Below are 18,875 nucleotides of genomic sequence, written 5' to 3' on the forward strand. Positions count from 1 at the left end.
CGGCCGAACGGTCACTTTAATCCAACCATGTGCGATGTCCAATAAAAAGAAACAATTGATTTGTATTAAAAAATACACATGTTTATTGAAATTTGTACACTTCTTCACTTAAGCCTACAGTATAACTAGACTAGGAGTCGCTCGATCTCCTGCTGGATGGAGGTGATCTGCGACTTGAGCTGACTGCCCTCGTTGGTGGTCACCGAGCAGGCGACAATTGGCCGGGAAACGCCGCAGGCGCGTCCCAAAGCCTGCTTGGAACGCACAAAGACATAGGGCACGTTCTTATCCTCACACAGGAGTGGGAGGTGGAGCAGGATCTCGATGGGCTCCGTGTCGCCAGCCAATACCACGATGTCGGCTAATCCACGATTCAGGGTTTTGGTAGCCTCGTTGGCTCCCTTCCTCAGTTGATTGTAGTTCAGAGCCTGCTGCAGCAGGTTCATTATCTTTGCCGTTAGCTGGGCATCGGCGAGCGGGAATGCCTTAGGATTCACTTCCTCAGTCTGAAAATGTTAAATACTTATTACAATTCACACTTATTATGGGTTGTCTTAGGCTTTCTCACCATTTTGGGTTTTATTTCTTGTTGATTTAAAGGAAAAATGTGTAATAAAATGCAACCTCTCGGCTTGTTGCTTCACTGAGGGCAATTGCTGGTACAATTGAAATCGTTTTCAAAACACGTGCGTTGGAGTAGCAAAACCGTTCGTGGATGGATTTTAAATACCAAAAATTAAAACTGGTCATACTGCTTTTGAACGATATAAATCGTATATATTGGGCTTGGAAGATTGACAACCCAGCCCTGGCTTAAAACTACACAAATTTAAAAGTGAAATCCAGAAGATCATTTTTTTTAATTTATCAACAGAAAACAAATTTAAACAAGAATAATGACAATTTAAATAAGTAAAATAGGTATATGAACAACTAAATCAAACATTTACACAACAATTTTTTTTATAGATATAACAGTATCAAGCACATGTACAAATCTTATAAAACATATTACGTTTTTTGTATTCATTGGTAAGTAGAACAGCAACTTAAGATTTTGAAAACAAGCTGCGAGCTGCACTTCAAACTAGACAAACAATTTATTTCGTTGATGAATAACTATTCAAAGCGATGAAAAAATTAATTTTTGTGTATACCTTCAATAGATTTATTTTAATATACAGATGTATCAAGGGTGGGTAGAACAGTCTTCTTACTCTCTGAACTCATTATATTTTCCGTATACCGTTAAAAACCTTTTCGGAATAAACGCGTTTAATATACTGAAAAGCTAACGGACTTTTCCCTACAGTGCATATGAAAATGGCATTTTAAAAGTTGCTCCAAAACCTTATAAATAAATATAATACATATATTATATCTAACAGACAGGTCAGCCCCACGCCAAAAATTAATTCAACTTAATTGTCTATATCGCATATACCAGCATAAATGAAGAATAAAACGAAGTTTTTGATAAAATGGCAGATTTTGGAAAAGAGAATAAAATCTGTGGAACTAGTGGTCGGAACCGGACTTAACATGACGTGTTGCGTTCATAGTACAGAAACATTTCGGCGCCAAATTCAAATACAAGTCATCGAATATATTCCTACAGAGCGCGATCCTTATCATTAATTTTCCTGTTAACTGTAAACTTAAAAAAAACACGAAAACAAAAAAAAAGTATTAAGTTTTTAGCTATTTCTGAAGTAGAATGGAACAGCACCCACTCAGTAGGGATTTCCCACAGTTGCGCATTTTTGCTCACTACGAGCGGAGTGCTTATCGCTGGCCTGCTCACACCTGCGTGTGGGGGCGCATTCGCGAGTCGCGTCAGTCGATAAAAAAACTTTGAACGTGTTGGACGGGAAAACTCGGTTCGGCGGCTATGCGGGTATTTTTAATCTAAGCCATCAAATCCACAGCTACAGTGCATTAAATCGATCGGAAAGTCGAGGCAATATTTCTGAAAGTGTTTACAAATCGCTGGCATCGTAGTCGTTAATTGCAAAAAGGTAATTACGCGCAGAGAAAAACTCAAAGAGCAAAGTCAAACAAACTCAAAAAAGGAAATGAATGTATAAAAATCGATTATCCAATCTGTGTGCGGGTGTGTGTGTGTGCGAGCGAGCGTTGTGTGTGTATGCGTGTGCGATTGTGTTTGTTTAAACCACGGGATTTTTATGCCCAAATCGAATGGCGAAAATTTAGCACAGCGAGCAATAAAGACCAATTTAACTAATTTAAAGTGTGCGAAATGTGGAAAAGTGCCTGCGAAGAGAGCGCTAAAAGGAGATCGCAAAAATTAAACCAGAAGCGCATACACATACACCTACACTTGCGCACGTACACACACACAAGTGAATGTAAAGAAGCAAAGTCAAAGAAAAATCAGAAGCCAAAGCAAAAGACAGTGCCAAAAAAAAAAGTATTTAATAATTTAAATAGACAAAAATGAGAGAGAAAATAAAAGAAGAAGCAGAACTGCGTGCGAGTGCGTGAGAGCGAGTGAGCTGGCACTATATCATCAGCTGTTTGACACTTGACACGATCGAAAGTCGCCTCCTCTCGCTCTTTTGCTCTCTTTCTCACCCTTCTTCTTCAACCTCTTCTTCTTTTTATTGTTTAATTTCGAGTTTATGTGTGATTTTGTTTAGCTTATTTATTCAGTGATTATAAGCTGTTTTCGTGCTCGAAAAAGTGCCAGCACAGCGCTGTAAGAACAAAAACAATGTGAGAAAATTATAAGATCCGAGAGCAGTAAATTTACTTAATCAGAGAACAACTCTGGGAACTGGACTCTTATTTTTAGCCCTTACCGAATTTCCCGCTAATCTGTGCCGTTTTCTCTTCCGTTTCTCTTTGCAGCTTCTCAAAGTAAAGTAAATCGCGAGCATAAGCATCCTAAAGTGTTAAACCAAATGTTAGTCTAAGCCTAAAGTGTAAAACTAGTTTAAGACAACCTAAAACAAAACAAAAAAAACAAACCGCAAAATCGAAAACGTGCTAAAACCAGAACTTAAACGCGTCTAAACCAAACGCCTTAAACAACAACTCCAAAGCCAAGGATAACCAGCGAAGAGAGAAAGAGAGCTCCTGCGAGAAGCTCTCTTTGGCGCCGAAGGAGCAACTATTTCATCCGCACCGTTGCCCAGTAACTCGGCAAAATAGCTAAGTCCATTTTGCAGTTCCTTAAAAAGAAAAAGTCCCATCATAGTTCCACATCCGGCGAGGGCAAGCTACAAGCGCAGTCCAGTTGCGAGGAGGAGGGCGGAGCGGCAGCGGGAGGAGCGGGAGCGGCAGCGGGACCCCCAACGGACCAGGCTAGCAGCAGCAGGAGTACGCCCCCCGCAGCCACGACCACGCCCGGTTCGGGGGCGGAATCAGGCGGCAACAGCGGAGGAGGAGCAGCAGTAGCAGGGGCGAGCAGCTCCGGCGAAGATCAGGCCCAGGTCTCGGCCAGCGCCACTTTCCGGTTGTCATCGCTAACGGGCACCATCTCCAAGATGGGCAACAACGCTACCACGTCGAACAAGAAGGTCGATGCCGCCGAGACGGTCAAGGAGTTCCTCGAGCAGGCGAAGGAGGAGTTCGAGGACAAGTGGCGCCGCAATCCGACCAACACCGCCGCCCTCGATGACTTTGAACGGATCAAGACCCTCGGCACTGGGTCCTTTGGCCGCGTCATGATCGTCCAGCACAAGCCCACGAAAGACTACTACGCCATGAAGATCCTCGACAAGCAGAAGGTGGTCAAGCTGAAGCAGGTGGAGCACACGCTGAACGAGAAGCGCATCCTGCAGGCCATCCAGTTCCCCTTCCTCGTCTCGCTGCGCTACCACTTCAAGGACAACTCCAACCTGTACATGGTGCTGGAGTACGTCCCCGGCGGCGAGATGTTCTCGCACCTGCGCAAGGTGGGCCGCTTCTCGGAGCCGCACTCGCGCTTCTACGCGGCGCAGATCGTGTTGGCCTTCGAGTACCTCCATTACCTGGACCTCATCTACCGTGATCTTAAGCCGGAGAACCTGCTGATCGATTCGCAGGGCTACCTCAAGGTGACGGACTTCGGCTTCGCCAAGCGGGTCAAGGGTCGCACTTGGACGCTGTGCGGCACGCCCGAATACCTGGCCCCGGAGATCATTCTGTCCAAGGGCTACAACAAGGCCGTCGATTGGTGGGCGCTAGGCGTACTCGTCTATGAGATGGCCGCCGGTTATCCGCCGTTCTTTGCGGATCAGCCAATTCAGATCTACGAGAAGATCGTCTCCGGCAAGGTGCGCTTCCCGTCGCACTTTGGCTCCGATCTGAAGGATCTGCTGCGCAACCTGCTGCAGGTGGACTTGACCAAGCGCTACGGCAATCTGAAGGCGGGCGTCAATGATATTAAGAACCAGAAGTGGTTCGCCTCCACCGACTGGATTGCGATCTTCCAAAAGAAAATCGAGGCGCCGTTCATTCCGCGGTGTAAGGGTCCCGGCGACACGAGCAATTTCGACGACTACGAAGAGGAGGCGCTGCGGATCTCCAGCACCGAGAAGTGTGCCAAGGAGTTTGCTGAATTCTAGAGGAGCTCTTCGCCAGTCAGCCCAATCCCCTCGTTCTGCAGGCGTCTGCAACTGCAATTGTATCTGCTACTGCGATTGTATCTGCAACTGCTCCTGCTGTTGCCACCGCCGTGGCATCGCGGACCACGTCCTTATCGTCGTTGTCGTCGTCTTGTCTATATGTCTACTACTTACAACTACAACAACTGTAACAGCCACCCACAACACAACAACTACCACATCTGCGTCTATCTGGACGTCCGATGTCCACTTCTACATCTACTCCTCATCCATACTTTTGTCAACATGGGATTCCTCACCGCACACAACAATTGACTTCAACGTAAGTATTTGAGACAATATTTATCTTGCAATATGTATTATAGGGAAACTTATCTAAATTTTGAATAGTTTATTAAGCAAAATTACGATTGACAACCAGAAATATACAGGGAAAAATTACTTCTTTATTTATGAGGCCATATATCAATCTGTTAATTTACACAGAAGGCTGTTTCTCACCATATTGCAGGATGAGATGTTAATCTATTGACTGCATTCCGTACTTTCTTCGTTAGCGAAGGGTATTCAGGGCAAGGGTATTCCAGGTTTGTTTTTGTTTTTGTTTTGACTTTAGCTTGAGATTGATGGACGAGTAGCTTGATTGATTGATTGCTTTCAGTGGAATGTTTTTGCTTGTGTTAGAGGGAGCCGCAAAGGGAGAGCGAGTGAGTGCCAGAGAGTTGATTATGAGACAAAAGGCATTTCAGCTCGTCCGTCAATTGTTCTGCCCGCGACAGTTGCTCGGACACGGAATTCTTTTAATTAGTTTCCCTCGGTGACTTGGCTTATTGCTATACGCGGATGTTCCCCTTTGGCTGCTGTCCCTACGTGATGTTTTCGAAAAAACTCGACCATGACCACTTACTAACAGCCAGACCCCCAAGGGGTAAAAAAACCGTAAATATCGAATCATTAATTGCAATAAGAGTCAGAATGTGGTCGTAAACGTTAACTGTAACAACTGGCCGTAATTCAGACGGTTCTAATCTCTTCGACAGACAAACTAGACAACTGATAGTAGCAATGCAAACCAATTACTTTCAAACAAATTCTACGTGCTTAAAGTAAATTTAAACAGAATTTAGAAGGTTGTAAATTTTTGAAACGTGTATGTCCACATTTAAGAATTTTTAAATTTTGTAGCCTTACCTAATTATATTCCAAAAACGTACTCTTTTTTACCAAAATACATTCGTTTTATGTTCTTCTTCCCAGAAATTGTATGTGATAAAAACATTATACAGTTCTGCGAATTCTTAATATTTAAAAAAATTTTCTAGCTTTAATTAAATACAAAAAAGCTTTCCCATTTTAATTTCCTGCGACTCCCACAATTTTTACAGAAATATAGTCGTTAACTCTTGACCCATTTGAAAAGCCAACAAGAAGGGGTTTTTGGCTTTCTCCATGAATTATGTCAAGGCAAAAGGCAGTTAAAGAAACATATCTTTTATTTTATGAATTACTCCTCATTTCTTTTTCTCTCTCTCAGCTTATTGCGTGTCCGTTGGCCATTACCGAAATAGTGTTTTTTATCAAAGCAAAAACGCTACTGGTAATTAATAAATTATAATAAGTTTTATGTTCAAACATCAAGAGCAAAACAAAAGCAAGAGCTGCGTGTGAACGCCGCATAAAGTTTAGAAATTGTGGAAATGTAAAAACTAAAAACAGAAACGCAATCAAGAAGAGTTATAAATTCTGGGGAAAGCTTAGGTGGGTATGCAGAAACTATTCCAAGCTAGATCAAAGGAAAACATTCCCATATATTCACGCCAATGTTGTGCGGTAATCGCCGACCATGACCTTGGTCGACCTTTGGCCTAGCCCCAAAAGAGTTGTCCATCTGAATGTGAGTATGTGGATTGTCTTAGTTATTTATGTTTCTCCTCCGATTCCCTTGTATTTCCATCAGACATGTGTCGTCTACAGTTTTATTGGCACCAATTATAATCATTTTGTTGTTTTTGCCACTTGCTGCTTGAGAAGGCCATCAATCATTTGTTTTGGGCCAAGTCAATTAGTCTCCGTAGTCATGGGTACTAAGTATTGGGCATTAGGTTTACTTATTTACATTAACTCGCTTTTCTGATTGTTTATCAATGCGAAAGAAGGTTAGGAGGAATCGCTATCAGGGGTGAAACCAGCTGGGAGTGGGGTGATTTGGAGGCGTGCCTTGGTAACTGATTTTCACCGATAAGCCAATTAAACTTTTTCTTTGGCCTATTGAAAGACATTTTCTTTTTAAGATTATTAAAGAAAACGAGCAAGAGGGCACCCATTTTTAGTCCCTGCTTACCTTTCTCCAAAAAAATGATTGTGGAAATAGAAGGAAAATACCTATAATTATATAATGCTTTAATACAGAATTTGTTTAGTCTGATGGTTTAATAACCTCTTTTCCCTGAAAGAGAGGTTTATCAAATCCAGATTAATGTTTTGTATCGAATTCGGAATTTTTCATTGATAGTTGTTTTTCCAGATAATATTATTAATGGAAATTAAACAAATCAAAATCTTTCTTAGTGCATGTAAAATGATTCTTAGATTAGTTAAAGTCCAACTACTTTAATGTTGGTATATAAAATTCTCTCTTAGAGCAAAGGTATATTTTTGTGATGAATCTCAGTGTCGAATGACTGGATTCTACTGTCTGCATTTGTGCTTCAGGCATTTGGCTGATTTGGAGCACATTAGAGCCAAAGTTCAACTCCCAGCTGGATGTCGCTGAACAAACTTGTTCTCAGAAGTTGTTCCACAAGCGCACAGATATGCAGCAACATGGAATCAACACGCATTCGTCTTGCTCCAATAATCACCTAGACCAAGCCAAGTTTAGCAGTCAGCCAGTCGCGGTGGCTGAAACACAAAGAATGCAACTGCCAACGCGCTTGTGAATCTGAGACGTTGTCTGGCCAATTTCGGGCTAAAAGAGGTGGAGCGAGGGGGAATGGGGGGCGGGGCTTTTTGGTAGATCGCAGACAGCCAGAGACAAACCGACTAGGCCGGGCTGCCTTGTAACAGTGCCCTCAAATCGAGCTTGCCAGCACGCACGCGCTGCAACTGCGTCCAAGTAAATGGCGATAACAACAATGAGCCACAGAAGATACCAAGACAATGGTCGTGCAGAAGAGAAAACAATTAAGACAGCGAGGGAGGGAAAACCCGGAATTTTCCCAGTATTCAATAAGATAAATGGTTCCGGTTCCCCCGGGTGACCAATTCCATTTTCATTCTTGAAGGCAGAACACAGAACAAAATAGTTTAAAGAAAACATTTCAATGTTGCTAGGACATTTTTGAAGATATTAAGACTTTTCAATTTCATTTTGTTTAATGTGGTTTTTTATATATAAATCAATATTTCCGTGATTTTCTATTTTTTCTTGTAAGAGTGTAGAAGCACTCGGACTGAGTCAACGCGACGTATGAGCATTATGCGAAACAAAAGAGCGAAAACGAAGGCAAAGCAAAGCTCAAATTGTTTTTTCGTTTTCATACGCATCGAGAATAAATTAAATGATTTCTGCCTTTGCCTTAATTTGTGTTTGTTGATTTTGTTAACTTTTTCGCTTCGTTTCATTTCGTTTGGTTTTGGTTTTTCCATCTCACTTTTGCAAACGGGTTTCGAGTGTGTGCGTCTCAGTTTGTCTCTTGGGCCACCATTTGCCCCCTCTGAAAATGTTAGGAGTGGCAGTCGCCGAATGCAGGCTATAAAAAACATTTAAATTGAGACAGCCACAGCGAGGCAAACTGGCAAAATCATTTAAATAACGCACACGTCGGCGGCAGCTTCGCCATGTTGTGCTCGTTTTAATTTTTTGCTTTTTCACATCTTTTTCTCTCTGTTTCATTTGTGCAATTATTTTCGTCGTTTTTGCTTTCAAAATTGTAGTCGCTGTTTATTTATTTTTGCCACTCTTTCCCTAGTAGCTGCCGCGTTCTATTGGAATGCGAGGGCATCTTGTTTTCGCAGCGAAAGGGGACGATTGCGACCCCATAAAGTTAGTTGTTCTCGATCAGGATCAGTGGATCATGCGATCTCATTTGTCCACGTCTTACTTCTCCGACCCAGCAATTGTTTGTCTTTTCTTTTATTGGTTTCGACTTCCGTCTGTTTGTTTTTATTTCCCCTCTTTCTTCTTAAAATATTTTTATTTCATGATGTGCATTCTAGGTAAATGTTCTAAGAATATATCTTTATAAACTAAAGTATACGGTGATCCAAAAAAGTACAATAATGACGTGTTTTTTTATTGTAGTTGTTCCATTAGTTCGAGAATTCGACATATAGTAATTTCTTATGAAAATAAATACTTGAGTTAATTTGCTCAGTGAAAAAATGTAAGTTTTCCAGCTCATTCATTATTAACATATAGAATCTCGTTAGGAATTTGAGTAAATTGTATACTACGTACAATGAATTTGCCCAAGTTTTTTCTCTTATCAAATCTTTCCACTTGATTAGAGCGCATGTAATGGTCGAGGCATTCGCTCTCTATGTTTTTTTCTAGTACTTTTGCAATGTGTATCTGTGAGATAAACGCGAACTTTTTCAGCAATCCCCGCCCCAGCGCCTACCATTCTGCCTGTCTGTCCGGCACAGTAACCAGCAATTTTCATACAGAATTTACGAGCAAACAAGAAAGGAAAGCTAACTTCGGGCGGAGCCGAAGTTGATATACCCTTGCAGAATATTATGTACATTATATTCTCCAAAATTATTTATATGATGCATTCTTAATACTCATAAAAAGTCCCAACTTCCTAACTTTACAAACACCCAAGTTATGGCATTTCCGATCAATCAGTTATATGGCGGCTATAGGATATAGTCGGCCGATCCTTATGAAATTTGGTAGGTCGGATTGAATAACCAAATATAAAACCCATAGAAAATCCCAGCTTCCTAACTTTACAAACACCAAAGTTATGGTATTTCCAATCGTTCAGTTATATGGCAGCTATAGGATATAGTCGGCCGATCCTTATGAAATTTGGTAGGTCGGATTGAATAACCAAATATAAAACCCATAGAAAATCCCAGCTTCCTAACTTTACAAACACCAAAGTTATAGCATTTCCGATCAATCAGTTATATGGCAGCTATAGGATATAGTCGGCCGATCCTTATGAAATTTGGTAGGTCGGATTGATTGGCCAAATATAACACGCATAGAAAATCCCAACTTCCTAACTTTACAAACACCAAAGTTATGGCATTTCCGATCAATCAGTTATATGGCAGCTATAGGATATAGTCGGCCGATCTCGGCCGTTCCGACTTATATACTGCGTGCAAAGGAAAGAAGGGTGTGTGCAAAGTTTCAATTCGATAGCTTTAAAACTGAGAGACTAGTTCGCGTAGAAACAGACAGACGGACAGACAGACGGACAGACGGACAGACGGACAGACGGACAGACGGACAGACGGACAGACGGACAGACGGACATGGCTATATCAACTCAGGAGGTGATCCTGATCAAGAATATATATACTTTATAGGGTCGGAGATGTCTCCTTCACTGCGTTGCACACTTTTGACCAAAATTATAATACCCTCTGCAAGGGTATAATAAAATAGAATTGAACATGGAAAACGCTGCACAATGAAAATTGAAAATTTCTGTTTTAGTTTTCGTTTTTATTCCATTCCCTGTTGTTTACCGCCCGTTATTTATGGACAGGTGCTATGTACACATGCATTCGACGGAGAGGAATGACTTCATGCAAAGTTACAGTGCGACAGAAAAAAAAACTCCAGAGTAAATTGTGAAATGTGTTGGTATATTTACATTTTTCACTTTTGTTTGCTATCGAATTTCTGCGAATCGAAATTCATTGATTCAATTTAATCTAGGGATATGTATATAGTGTTGATTTCCAACCACATACTGTTGATAACAAATTTGAAATTGTGCACGGCGAACGGGAGGCAAAACAAACCGACATCATCGAGTGTTCCCCCCTTGAGGTCTTATCAGTATGGAATCATTAGAAAACTTATTGACGCCAGTTGTCATATGAGAGGTTGTTGCTGTTGACAATGGGCTAGAAAACTAAAACAAAACTTGGGCATAAGCTAAAACCAAACAACAGCTGGTGAGCATTAAGCGATAAGAACGAAGACAAGATAGAGCAAACAAAGAGAGTTATTAGATTCATATTTATGCAGCTCCCCTTATCGTAGTTTTTCCAACTTCTTCCAAAAGTTTCTCACCAGTTTCCGTTTGCACGACAGTTTTTTAATTTGTTTTGTTTGGTTTTCTGTGGAAATGGGTTAAGAATATGCACCCCATTCGAGCGACGGCATTCTTAAATAATATGGAACCGTTTGTGTGCTAGTTTCTGCAAGTTACATCACCGACGATGCATTCATTTCCATGAGTCCTGATAACAAAGACAACAATAACATCCGCTTTATTGACTCCCCATCTGTACCCCTTTTATATTTTCGCTCTGACGGCTAACACACAATTACAGCTATAGTCGTGCGTCTAATTGAATTTGATAAAAACCAGGCAGAGGAATACAATTAGAGCGCGGTGGCTAAGGGGACACGTGAAAAGGGAATTGCGGGCGATTGTCTCTTTCCCGCAAATTCAATACAATTGACATGTAATCAATAATAATTGTTGTTGTTGCTGCTGCTGCTGCTGCTGCTGCCGTTGGCCTGACATTGAAAGAGGGCGGCTCTCGAGAGGGGCGTGGTGGAGTGGTGGGGCCAGGTGCTAGGCAGCCGCAAATAAATGAATATTTTTTCTACTGCCCCCCAGCTCTTTTCCTCCGCTCACGCAAGGCGTAATTATTGATTAATTATTTGTGTGGGTTTTGCCTTTTTTCTTAAACACTCACCCATAAGAACTATACTAAACAAGCACGGGGTGGGCGAAAGGTCTGCACTTGAACCTTTTTCTTTTGCCTTACTTTTCTTTTTGCATTAATTGAATCATCAATCTCTTGGGTGACAAAACACTTTACCCCGCCCTCGTTTATTAAGGTTTCTCTGCCTGCTGCTTTTAATATTTTCTTTATTTTCTATGTGCTTAATTTAATTGGGTTATTACGCATGGAAAGACTTTCAGGCTGTTGACGTCATTTGTGTACGATCGGGGGGCACTTGTCAGGCATTTTTTAATCACTCACAAACAATTCCCAAGATGTCCTTGACCTATTGTCATATGCAATATTCAACAACCCCCTCCTTTCAACTCCCTCTCGCAATTTCATGCTGCGTTAGTCGCAGCAGTTAGCACTCGAAGGCCGTTCGCTGATAATTTAACTAATTCTATGCACTCACCTTGGACACTGGCACAACATGACGTATACGCAACACGTTTGCATATATTACGCATACGCAATGTGGTCGCGATTAAAGCCGCGAAGTGTTGGCTTTGTCCTCAGCTGTTGGTGTCGAATGCTGCCAGCATTAGATAAATGTAATTACTGTCTTATCATAATTACGAGTGAAATGAGACCAGAAAAGAGATAATAATGTGAGAGTAGTAACCAAAAGGACAGAGGGAGCAGAGTGCAGAGAAGAAAAAATAATGACGATGGCTTGGCTCTGCTGTGCTCATCGCTCATACGTCCAAGTGCACTCCACCCATATACACATATTCAAACAGCTACAGCTTCCCACTGAATTGTTCAACCCCACTCGCCCCTCCCTTCCCTCTGGTCGCACTTTGCTTCGATGTTTCAATGTTGTTGCTGCCGTCGTTGTTTCAAATTTTAATTTTATTTTATTGCAGCGCACAAATTGTGCGCCGTGTCGCCGGCGGCGCTGTTGCGTGTACGGCCCACCCCGCAATCTCCTTCCCCGGTTCCATTATCCTCAGTGGCTTCCTTAGTGTGTGGGAGTGTGCCTTGCGAGGGTCGATTAAAAAGTGTTCTGCGTATTTTAAAGCCTATTTTATTTGAAGTGGTTTCGTTTTATCACTTTGTTTGACATTGGTTATCAACAAACCATTAGGTTAAATAGGAAAAAAAACATAATAATAAATAAAATTATTTTTAATATTATTAACTTTTTGTAGTTTTTGACTAAAAAAAGTCAAACATAAAAAACATAAGTAACTCAAATAGCTTTATGTATTTGTAATAAATATTGTTATCCATTCTGAGCTTTTGTTTGCTTAACAAACATGCAAAATATACTTATATTAAAGTTTTAAAATAAAATACTCTAGCTTGGGGAAGCAACACATTGAGAATATATTTTCGTATATGTGGTTATCAACTTTAAAATTATGGCTATTTGGAGATTGTTTTAGATTAACTTAAGTTTTATTTGCTATTCTTTATTGTACAAAACTAATGAATCTCCCGACGCTGGTAGGTGGGTTAGTGTGTAATGTTAATTGCCATCATGCGCGCGCAAGACAAGTTGAGTCTCTTTATGGCCACCTCTCATCCCTGGAACGCTTTCCCCGTAGGCACCAGTTGACCCAGCCCCGGCAATCCCTTTTGCTTGGCCCATCTTGCCCTGCCTTTTGCCCCTGGTCTTTAATTACTTTCGTAGTTAATTTTGTTACAACAAAAAGTGACAGTGGCAGAGGCGAAAACAGTGACAATGTCATTGCAAAAATTGAAATTTGCTTTTAATTTGCGCTTCTGTGTTGTCGGCCCATCAGCTTTCGTAGTTCGTAGTTCGCAGTTCAACCCCTGAGTCGCTTCTCCGATTGTCATGTTTCCGTTTCCTGTTCATTTCATTTCAGTTCGTTTCGTTGACATTTTCTTTCGTCTCGATGGAAACGTGAAAATGTAAAATTCAGAAGAGAATAATATACGTGAAATTTTCTTTTTAATTGATTTGTCTTGAGGGCTCGCATCGATTTTCCCATCTTTGCGGCGCCTTTTCCTCACTTTTCCGCTTTTCCTGCCCTATCACGATGTCTGCCCGCTTTCGCTTGGCATGAAAATTGATTTGATTTCAAAGCCAAAAAGTTTATTGACATTAGATACGGCGAGCCTCAATCCATTTATTTCTTTTACTTTTCGATTGCCCCAAAACTTTTCCACACTTTGATTTACGAGCAATGGCCAAATATCGATGGGAGGGCGCCTCGATAATTGGCATGCCGATCCCCACTCGCATTCCGATTCTGTGTTCTTTCATTCTTCTTTTTTTTCTTCTTGTTTCTCGCTTTTTGCATTAGGGTTGCATTTGTTTTGTTATTAAACAAAGTTGAGGGTTCAAAGCGAGTGTCTGGATGTGAGAATGAGCAGAACTGAATTGGAAACAACAAAAGCGCCGAATGTGAATTGCAAATTGCAGATCTCCTTTTATTTGGCGTATATTGAACCCAGAGTCAATGCAAGAAAAGCATTCCTTTGATTGACCAATGATTAAGTCCGAAAGGAAGCCGTCGGAGGGCATTCAAGTGTAAATGAAAGCATTCGGAAAGAATGTATATTGAAGGGACTTTTTGGACAATCAAAGCGTAGAAAAGAGTTTGATAAGTATCGGTCTAATTAAAATGCTGAAAATTGCAGATGTTCTTGTTTTAAATATGATACAGCTAACAGTAAGGTGCACTTAGGAAAAACATTTCTTTGAAGGACCAGTACGAAGGACATTGAAGTGTAAAACAAAGCAGTTTCAAGCGTCGAGGTTCTTAAGTTAAATCGGAGGATAAAAAAGATTTAAAAGACTACCAATCAATGCGAGTACTCTTTTAATTAAGAGTGTCGAGCTTTTGACAACTCATGCAAGTTAGAAAATGATTTCAGAAGCATTGAATCCTCAGATTAACGCTACATTCTTAGATATGGTATGGTAGGGCTCATGAATATGTGACATTTTTAAGGCAGACTTCAGCAGTTGGCGACGTGTTTGGAAGGCACTGAAGATTGCTGACATAGTTTTTGACATTGGTCTCGTTTGCCTCTACCTTTGCCTGTGTGCTTAGTGTTCTGTGCATTTTAGAAAAGGCCAAACGACGTCGACCTGGGACTGGATTCAGAAAACGGTCTGGGACAGCGTCACATTCCTTACTTTGCCACCCACACTCAAAAGCTTTCTGGTTCCCTTGCCTCCAGCCTTTAAATATTTGATGGCCACAAAACACAGACTGCATTTTAAAAATGCGTAATTACCGACAAGGGAAACTCGGCAACTGACTCCTTGGCTGACTAACTGAAATGGGAATGTGGCAACTTGATTGTAGGATTTTTTGGATAGTAGGTTGGGCGCTGAGTGAGTTGAGTGATTTAGGGGGTCGAGTGGTCAGGCAAATGAATGAGCCAACTATAAATAAAGTAAAAATCGTGAGTGCTGTGTATTTATACGCCATTTGCATGTGGGTGGCTTACGTTATTTATAAGCTTGAAAATATGTAAATAAATTATATAACAAAAGAAAGTATCAAAAGTCTCAGTCAATAAATCTTTATACAATGTTTTTATTTTGCATCCAACTTGCATCGCACTTCAGAGAGTATTTTTTTTAAAGTTTTTTGGGACAAGGCACTGAAGCGACATCAACAACAGCTGGTCGAACAATCAAAAGCCGTCATCTTTTTTTTCCTTGTATTTTTCTAGATATATATCTCTGTGAAATAAGTTCATTTATAGATTGTATATGCATAAATACATCTAAAGATATTTTCAGCTTGTCCACTTTGGTTGTCTTGGTTTTTGGCTGATTTATTAAAATGTTTTTTTCGTCTTTTTTGCGCCAAGCTGTGAAGAGGCTGAATCAAGAGAAAAATTAAATCTTATATAAATTAATTTATTTTTCATATGATTTAAGTATCCGTTTTTTTTGGCGATTGTTATAAATAAATAAATGCCCAGACATATTTTTATTGTTCTTTCTGGCAACATTTTTGTCATTGCGTGTAGGTCAAATATGTTGCCAAGATTTTACCTGTCACCATTCCACTGCTCCTTCTAGCTTAGCCCTCCTCAAACCAATTCAACTGAGTTCTCGGACAAGTTTGAAGCTCTCAGAAAACTTGTTACACCAAATGAGTTTCCAGATTTGTTCGAGGCAACTTTGAATGTTTAATGCAACAAAGAGATTATATGAATATTAAAGTGGTTCATCTTTTGGGTACTCTTCAAGCTTTTACCGTCTAATATCAATATTAAATAGATTTACTTTTCTTGTATTTAGGGTTGGATATTTTTTGGAGAGCTTCAAGGCCAGCACCGATTACTCTATAGGTGAAAGTCTTTTTCTGTTTGCGTTCACTAGCTTTGTTACTTGGTTCACGTAATGCCTCCTCCCTTTGCAATCGGTTGTTGGCCATAATTTTTTGGTTTCGGCCTTATGTAATTCGAGACAATGGCAGACAAAAGATCTCTTGTAAATTCAATGCCAAACTCCACCGCCTCACACACGATACCCGAGTACACTGCACCTCTCCGGTTTCGAATACCCGAACGTGTGTATCTATATGGCTACCTTTGCGTGGGTGCAGCGGCAGCGATTCAGTGACGGTTTTTGTTTCAGCGATAAAACGCCGCCAGAAAATATTTTTTATCTTGTTATTCTTTTTTTTTGTATTACACACTCGCGTGTGAGTGTGTGTTCCGTGTAAGAGATTTAATATAGCACGCTGCTGTGGCTCGCTTACGTCATGAGATGCCCATGGAAGGGGGTGGAGCAGCGAAGCATGTGCCGAGCTGATAAGGCGAAAAATCTATAAAACTTTTAACATGCCAATATGCCCGGGGACATGGGAAAATTTCTCTAGCTCGAGGGAGTTTTTCAGCTGTCTTCTTTGTCGCCGACGGAGGCGCAAGTGCCCCGCCCACTTAGTATAAATTGTTCAGTTAAAGTGCCAATAGCCCACTTATCGTTCAGCTGCCTTGATTGCAAGACTTCAATAGGATTCCTCCTTGTTTATTGAAACAAGCTATTTTAATTTGTATTTTATTAACTATTAAAGGAATATAGAATTCATTTCATCAGTAGTATTTATAAAAACAAGTGTTATATAGAAAACAGCGTTTTGTATGGATTTAATTTGTACAACGGTTTCATTTTTCAGTTTTCTTTGCATACTGTTTTATTCAATGAAAAGTTAACAAGTCCAGTCACTCTATACGCTCGCTCACCCTAGTTCTTTGGTTCCTTAAACTCAGAGGAAAAACGACCTTGACCCAGCTGAATGCCCTGAGCTAGTCAAACGAGAAATAGCCACCAGCCAAATTAAACATAATAATAGAATCGATTCGTTGGTAGTTTTGTGTGCTGAATGAGTTATCGGCTATGCATGAGCTTAATTTGATATGCGGCAGAGGTTAAGAAACCCGAGTAGGAAGTACAGTGGGGGCCCCAGTCAAGGTTGGGTGGCTAGCGGACCGGATCGGAAGAAGTCAAAGCCGATCGAGACGAGCTCAATAAATTGCAAATTATGCAAATGCATGCTTGATTGAGTTTGCAGACACAACTAACTCTTCTTTTTTTTCCTTGTCTTTTGCAGCATTTCCCTTCGTCTTCATGTGGGACCCAGCCGGAACAATCTTTTCATCTTGTGTGTGAAGCTTAGTGGAAGGACTTGGAAGACGATTTGAAATCCGGATACCGAAACAAGATATAAAAACCGTTAAAATAATGACTTACACATTAATATTCATTCATAACATATAGCGTATTTAACCACGAGACTACAGATATTTAGTTGTAAACGTAGCTTAGTCTTAACTAAAGAATTCAAGAGAAACCGATAAAGAACCAGCAAAACAGAAGCAAGTGCAAAGCGAAAGTGAGCGGAAGACACTGAAAAAAATGAGAATATATAAGAGGAAATCCAGGAGAATTGTCATCTAAGCCAGGGCTAAAGAATTTCATTTAATTTCTATCGATTTAGGTCGGTCTCTCAGTCAGCTGCAGAAACAACAAGTTGAGAGTATAAAACGCTTTAATAATTTTTAAATTAAATACAAAAGGTTAAATTTAACACAAAAATTATGGCGCACACAGTGTGCTTGACAAAAAAAAGCAACATCAACAAGAAAACAAAGAAGCAGGCAAATCTTGCGAAAATTAAAGGTGTAATATGTACGGGAGAAGAGCAGAAACGAGTTGAAGTGTTGCCCTCAGAAAAAAAGAAAAAGCAAAAGTCGCTGCCGAATGAGGACACTTGCCGGCCAGGTGACCAGTGTGTGAAATCAGTCCGGAGTTGACCAGCCCCATTGGACGCTCTAGTGCCCCCCGTGGCCCCCGCCTTCCCGCTAAGCGAGCTTGCGTTCAAGTAGCCCCGACGATTTGGCGTCTTTACCGTAGACATGTCTCTAGATATTTATATATATTCGCGTATATAAATGTTGTACAATCAGCGACGACGTGCAACAATAAACCAACCGCCCGCCCCAGATCAGAATCAGAAACAGAAACAGAACCACAACCAGAAACATATTCGAAAGCAGAATCAGAACCATTATGCTCATAACCCATTTCGACAGTGGCACCTACAAGTATGCGCACTCACTCATAAATAGTTGTCCATCCATACACTACTCGCAAGGAAACCACATCAACTACTCAAAACTCTAAAGTATAAACACTAAAGCAAGTAAAAGTAACAACAAGAAACATTTGAAACGCAGCAAGAAATATATAAAGCAAAAAAAAAATCTAAATGTTTACATTTAAGACACATAAAACAAAAAGAAAACAAAAAAAAATCAACTGAAATTTGTGTGTATAAAACGTATAAAACTTAGCATTAATGAAATTAAAGAAGAAGCGGATGGCGAAGATGTCGACGGAGTCATGTCTATATATATACACAAAGATTGAAGCATTATACTTACCAAGAGCAGAACAAAGAGAATATCATGTGCTAAGTTTAATTAATTGGAGCAGAAAGAAATGAAGAGGAAAAGGCAACTATAGCAGTTATATTCAAGTAAATATCGATCGGAGTATATTTATTGTTTCGTTATGTGCGGAGAGAAGTGGTAATCATTTTAATTGGCCGTAGGAGATATCGAATTCGTTTCCAAACTACCTTTTAACTTTAATGGCACTTCTCCGTATCCCTTTCCCTGTTATTATTTATTTTTAAAAGTCAAGACTTTTAAATTATGTTGTTGTTGTGAGAAGAAAGATATAAAGAGCGAGAGCAACTCGGGATCGTAACAAATAAAATTAATTTATAAATAATTTTTATGTTTTCTATGATTATTTGTTCAAATAGTTGCGAGACAAAAGTCATAAATAGGCATTAATTAAGCATCTAAATTTAATGGTAAATAAAAGTAAACAAACTAAAAACCGAAATCAATCGAGTAAGAAGACGATGT

General features: G+C 40.2%; 2 protein-coding genes across 2 annotated transcripts; one reads left to right on the top strand and one right to left on the bottom strand.

Moving 5' to 3' along the window:
* Positions 1-59: 59 nt before the first annotated feature.
* On the bottom strand, positions 60-710 carry LOC108042871 (NHP2-like protein 1 homolog). Its single transcript, XM_017121348.2, has 2 exons — positions 569-710; positions 60-506 (listed from the first exon to the last, which is right to left on the bottom strand). The coding sequence occupies exons 1-2, from the start codon at positions 569-571 to the stop codon at positions 126-128; spliced, it is 384 nt and encodes a 127-aa protein (XP_016976837.1). The 5' UTR covers positions 572-710; the 3' UTR covers positions 60-125.
* A 1,113-nt stretch (positions 711-1,823) lies between these two features.
* LOC108042886 (cAMP-dependent protein kinase catalytic subunit 1) lies at positions 1,824-18,365 on the top strand. Its single transcript, XM_017121370.2, has 3 exons — positions 1,824-2,018; positions 2,872-4,893; positions 17,051-18,365. The coding sequence occupies exon 2, from the start codon at positions 3,510-3,512 to the stop codon at positions 4,569-4,571; it is 1,062 nt and encodes a 353-aa protein (XP_016976859.1). The 5' UTR covers positions 1,824-2,018; positions 2,872-3,509; the 3' UTR covers positions 4,572-4,893; positions 17,051-18,365.
* Positions 18,366-18,875: the final 510 nt, after the last annotated feature.

The sequence above is a fragment of the Drosophila rhopaloa genome, unplaced genomic scaffold (assembly GCF_018152115.1).
Source record: "Drosophila rhopaloa isolate 14029-0021.01 unplaced genomic scaffold, ASM1815211v1 contig_2, whole genome shotgun sequence".
Lineage (NCBI taxonomy): Eukaryota > Metazoa > Arthropoda > Insecta > Diptera > Drosophilidae > Drosophila > Drosophila rhopaloa.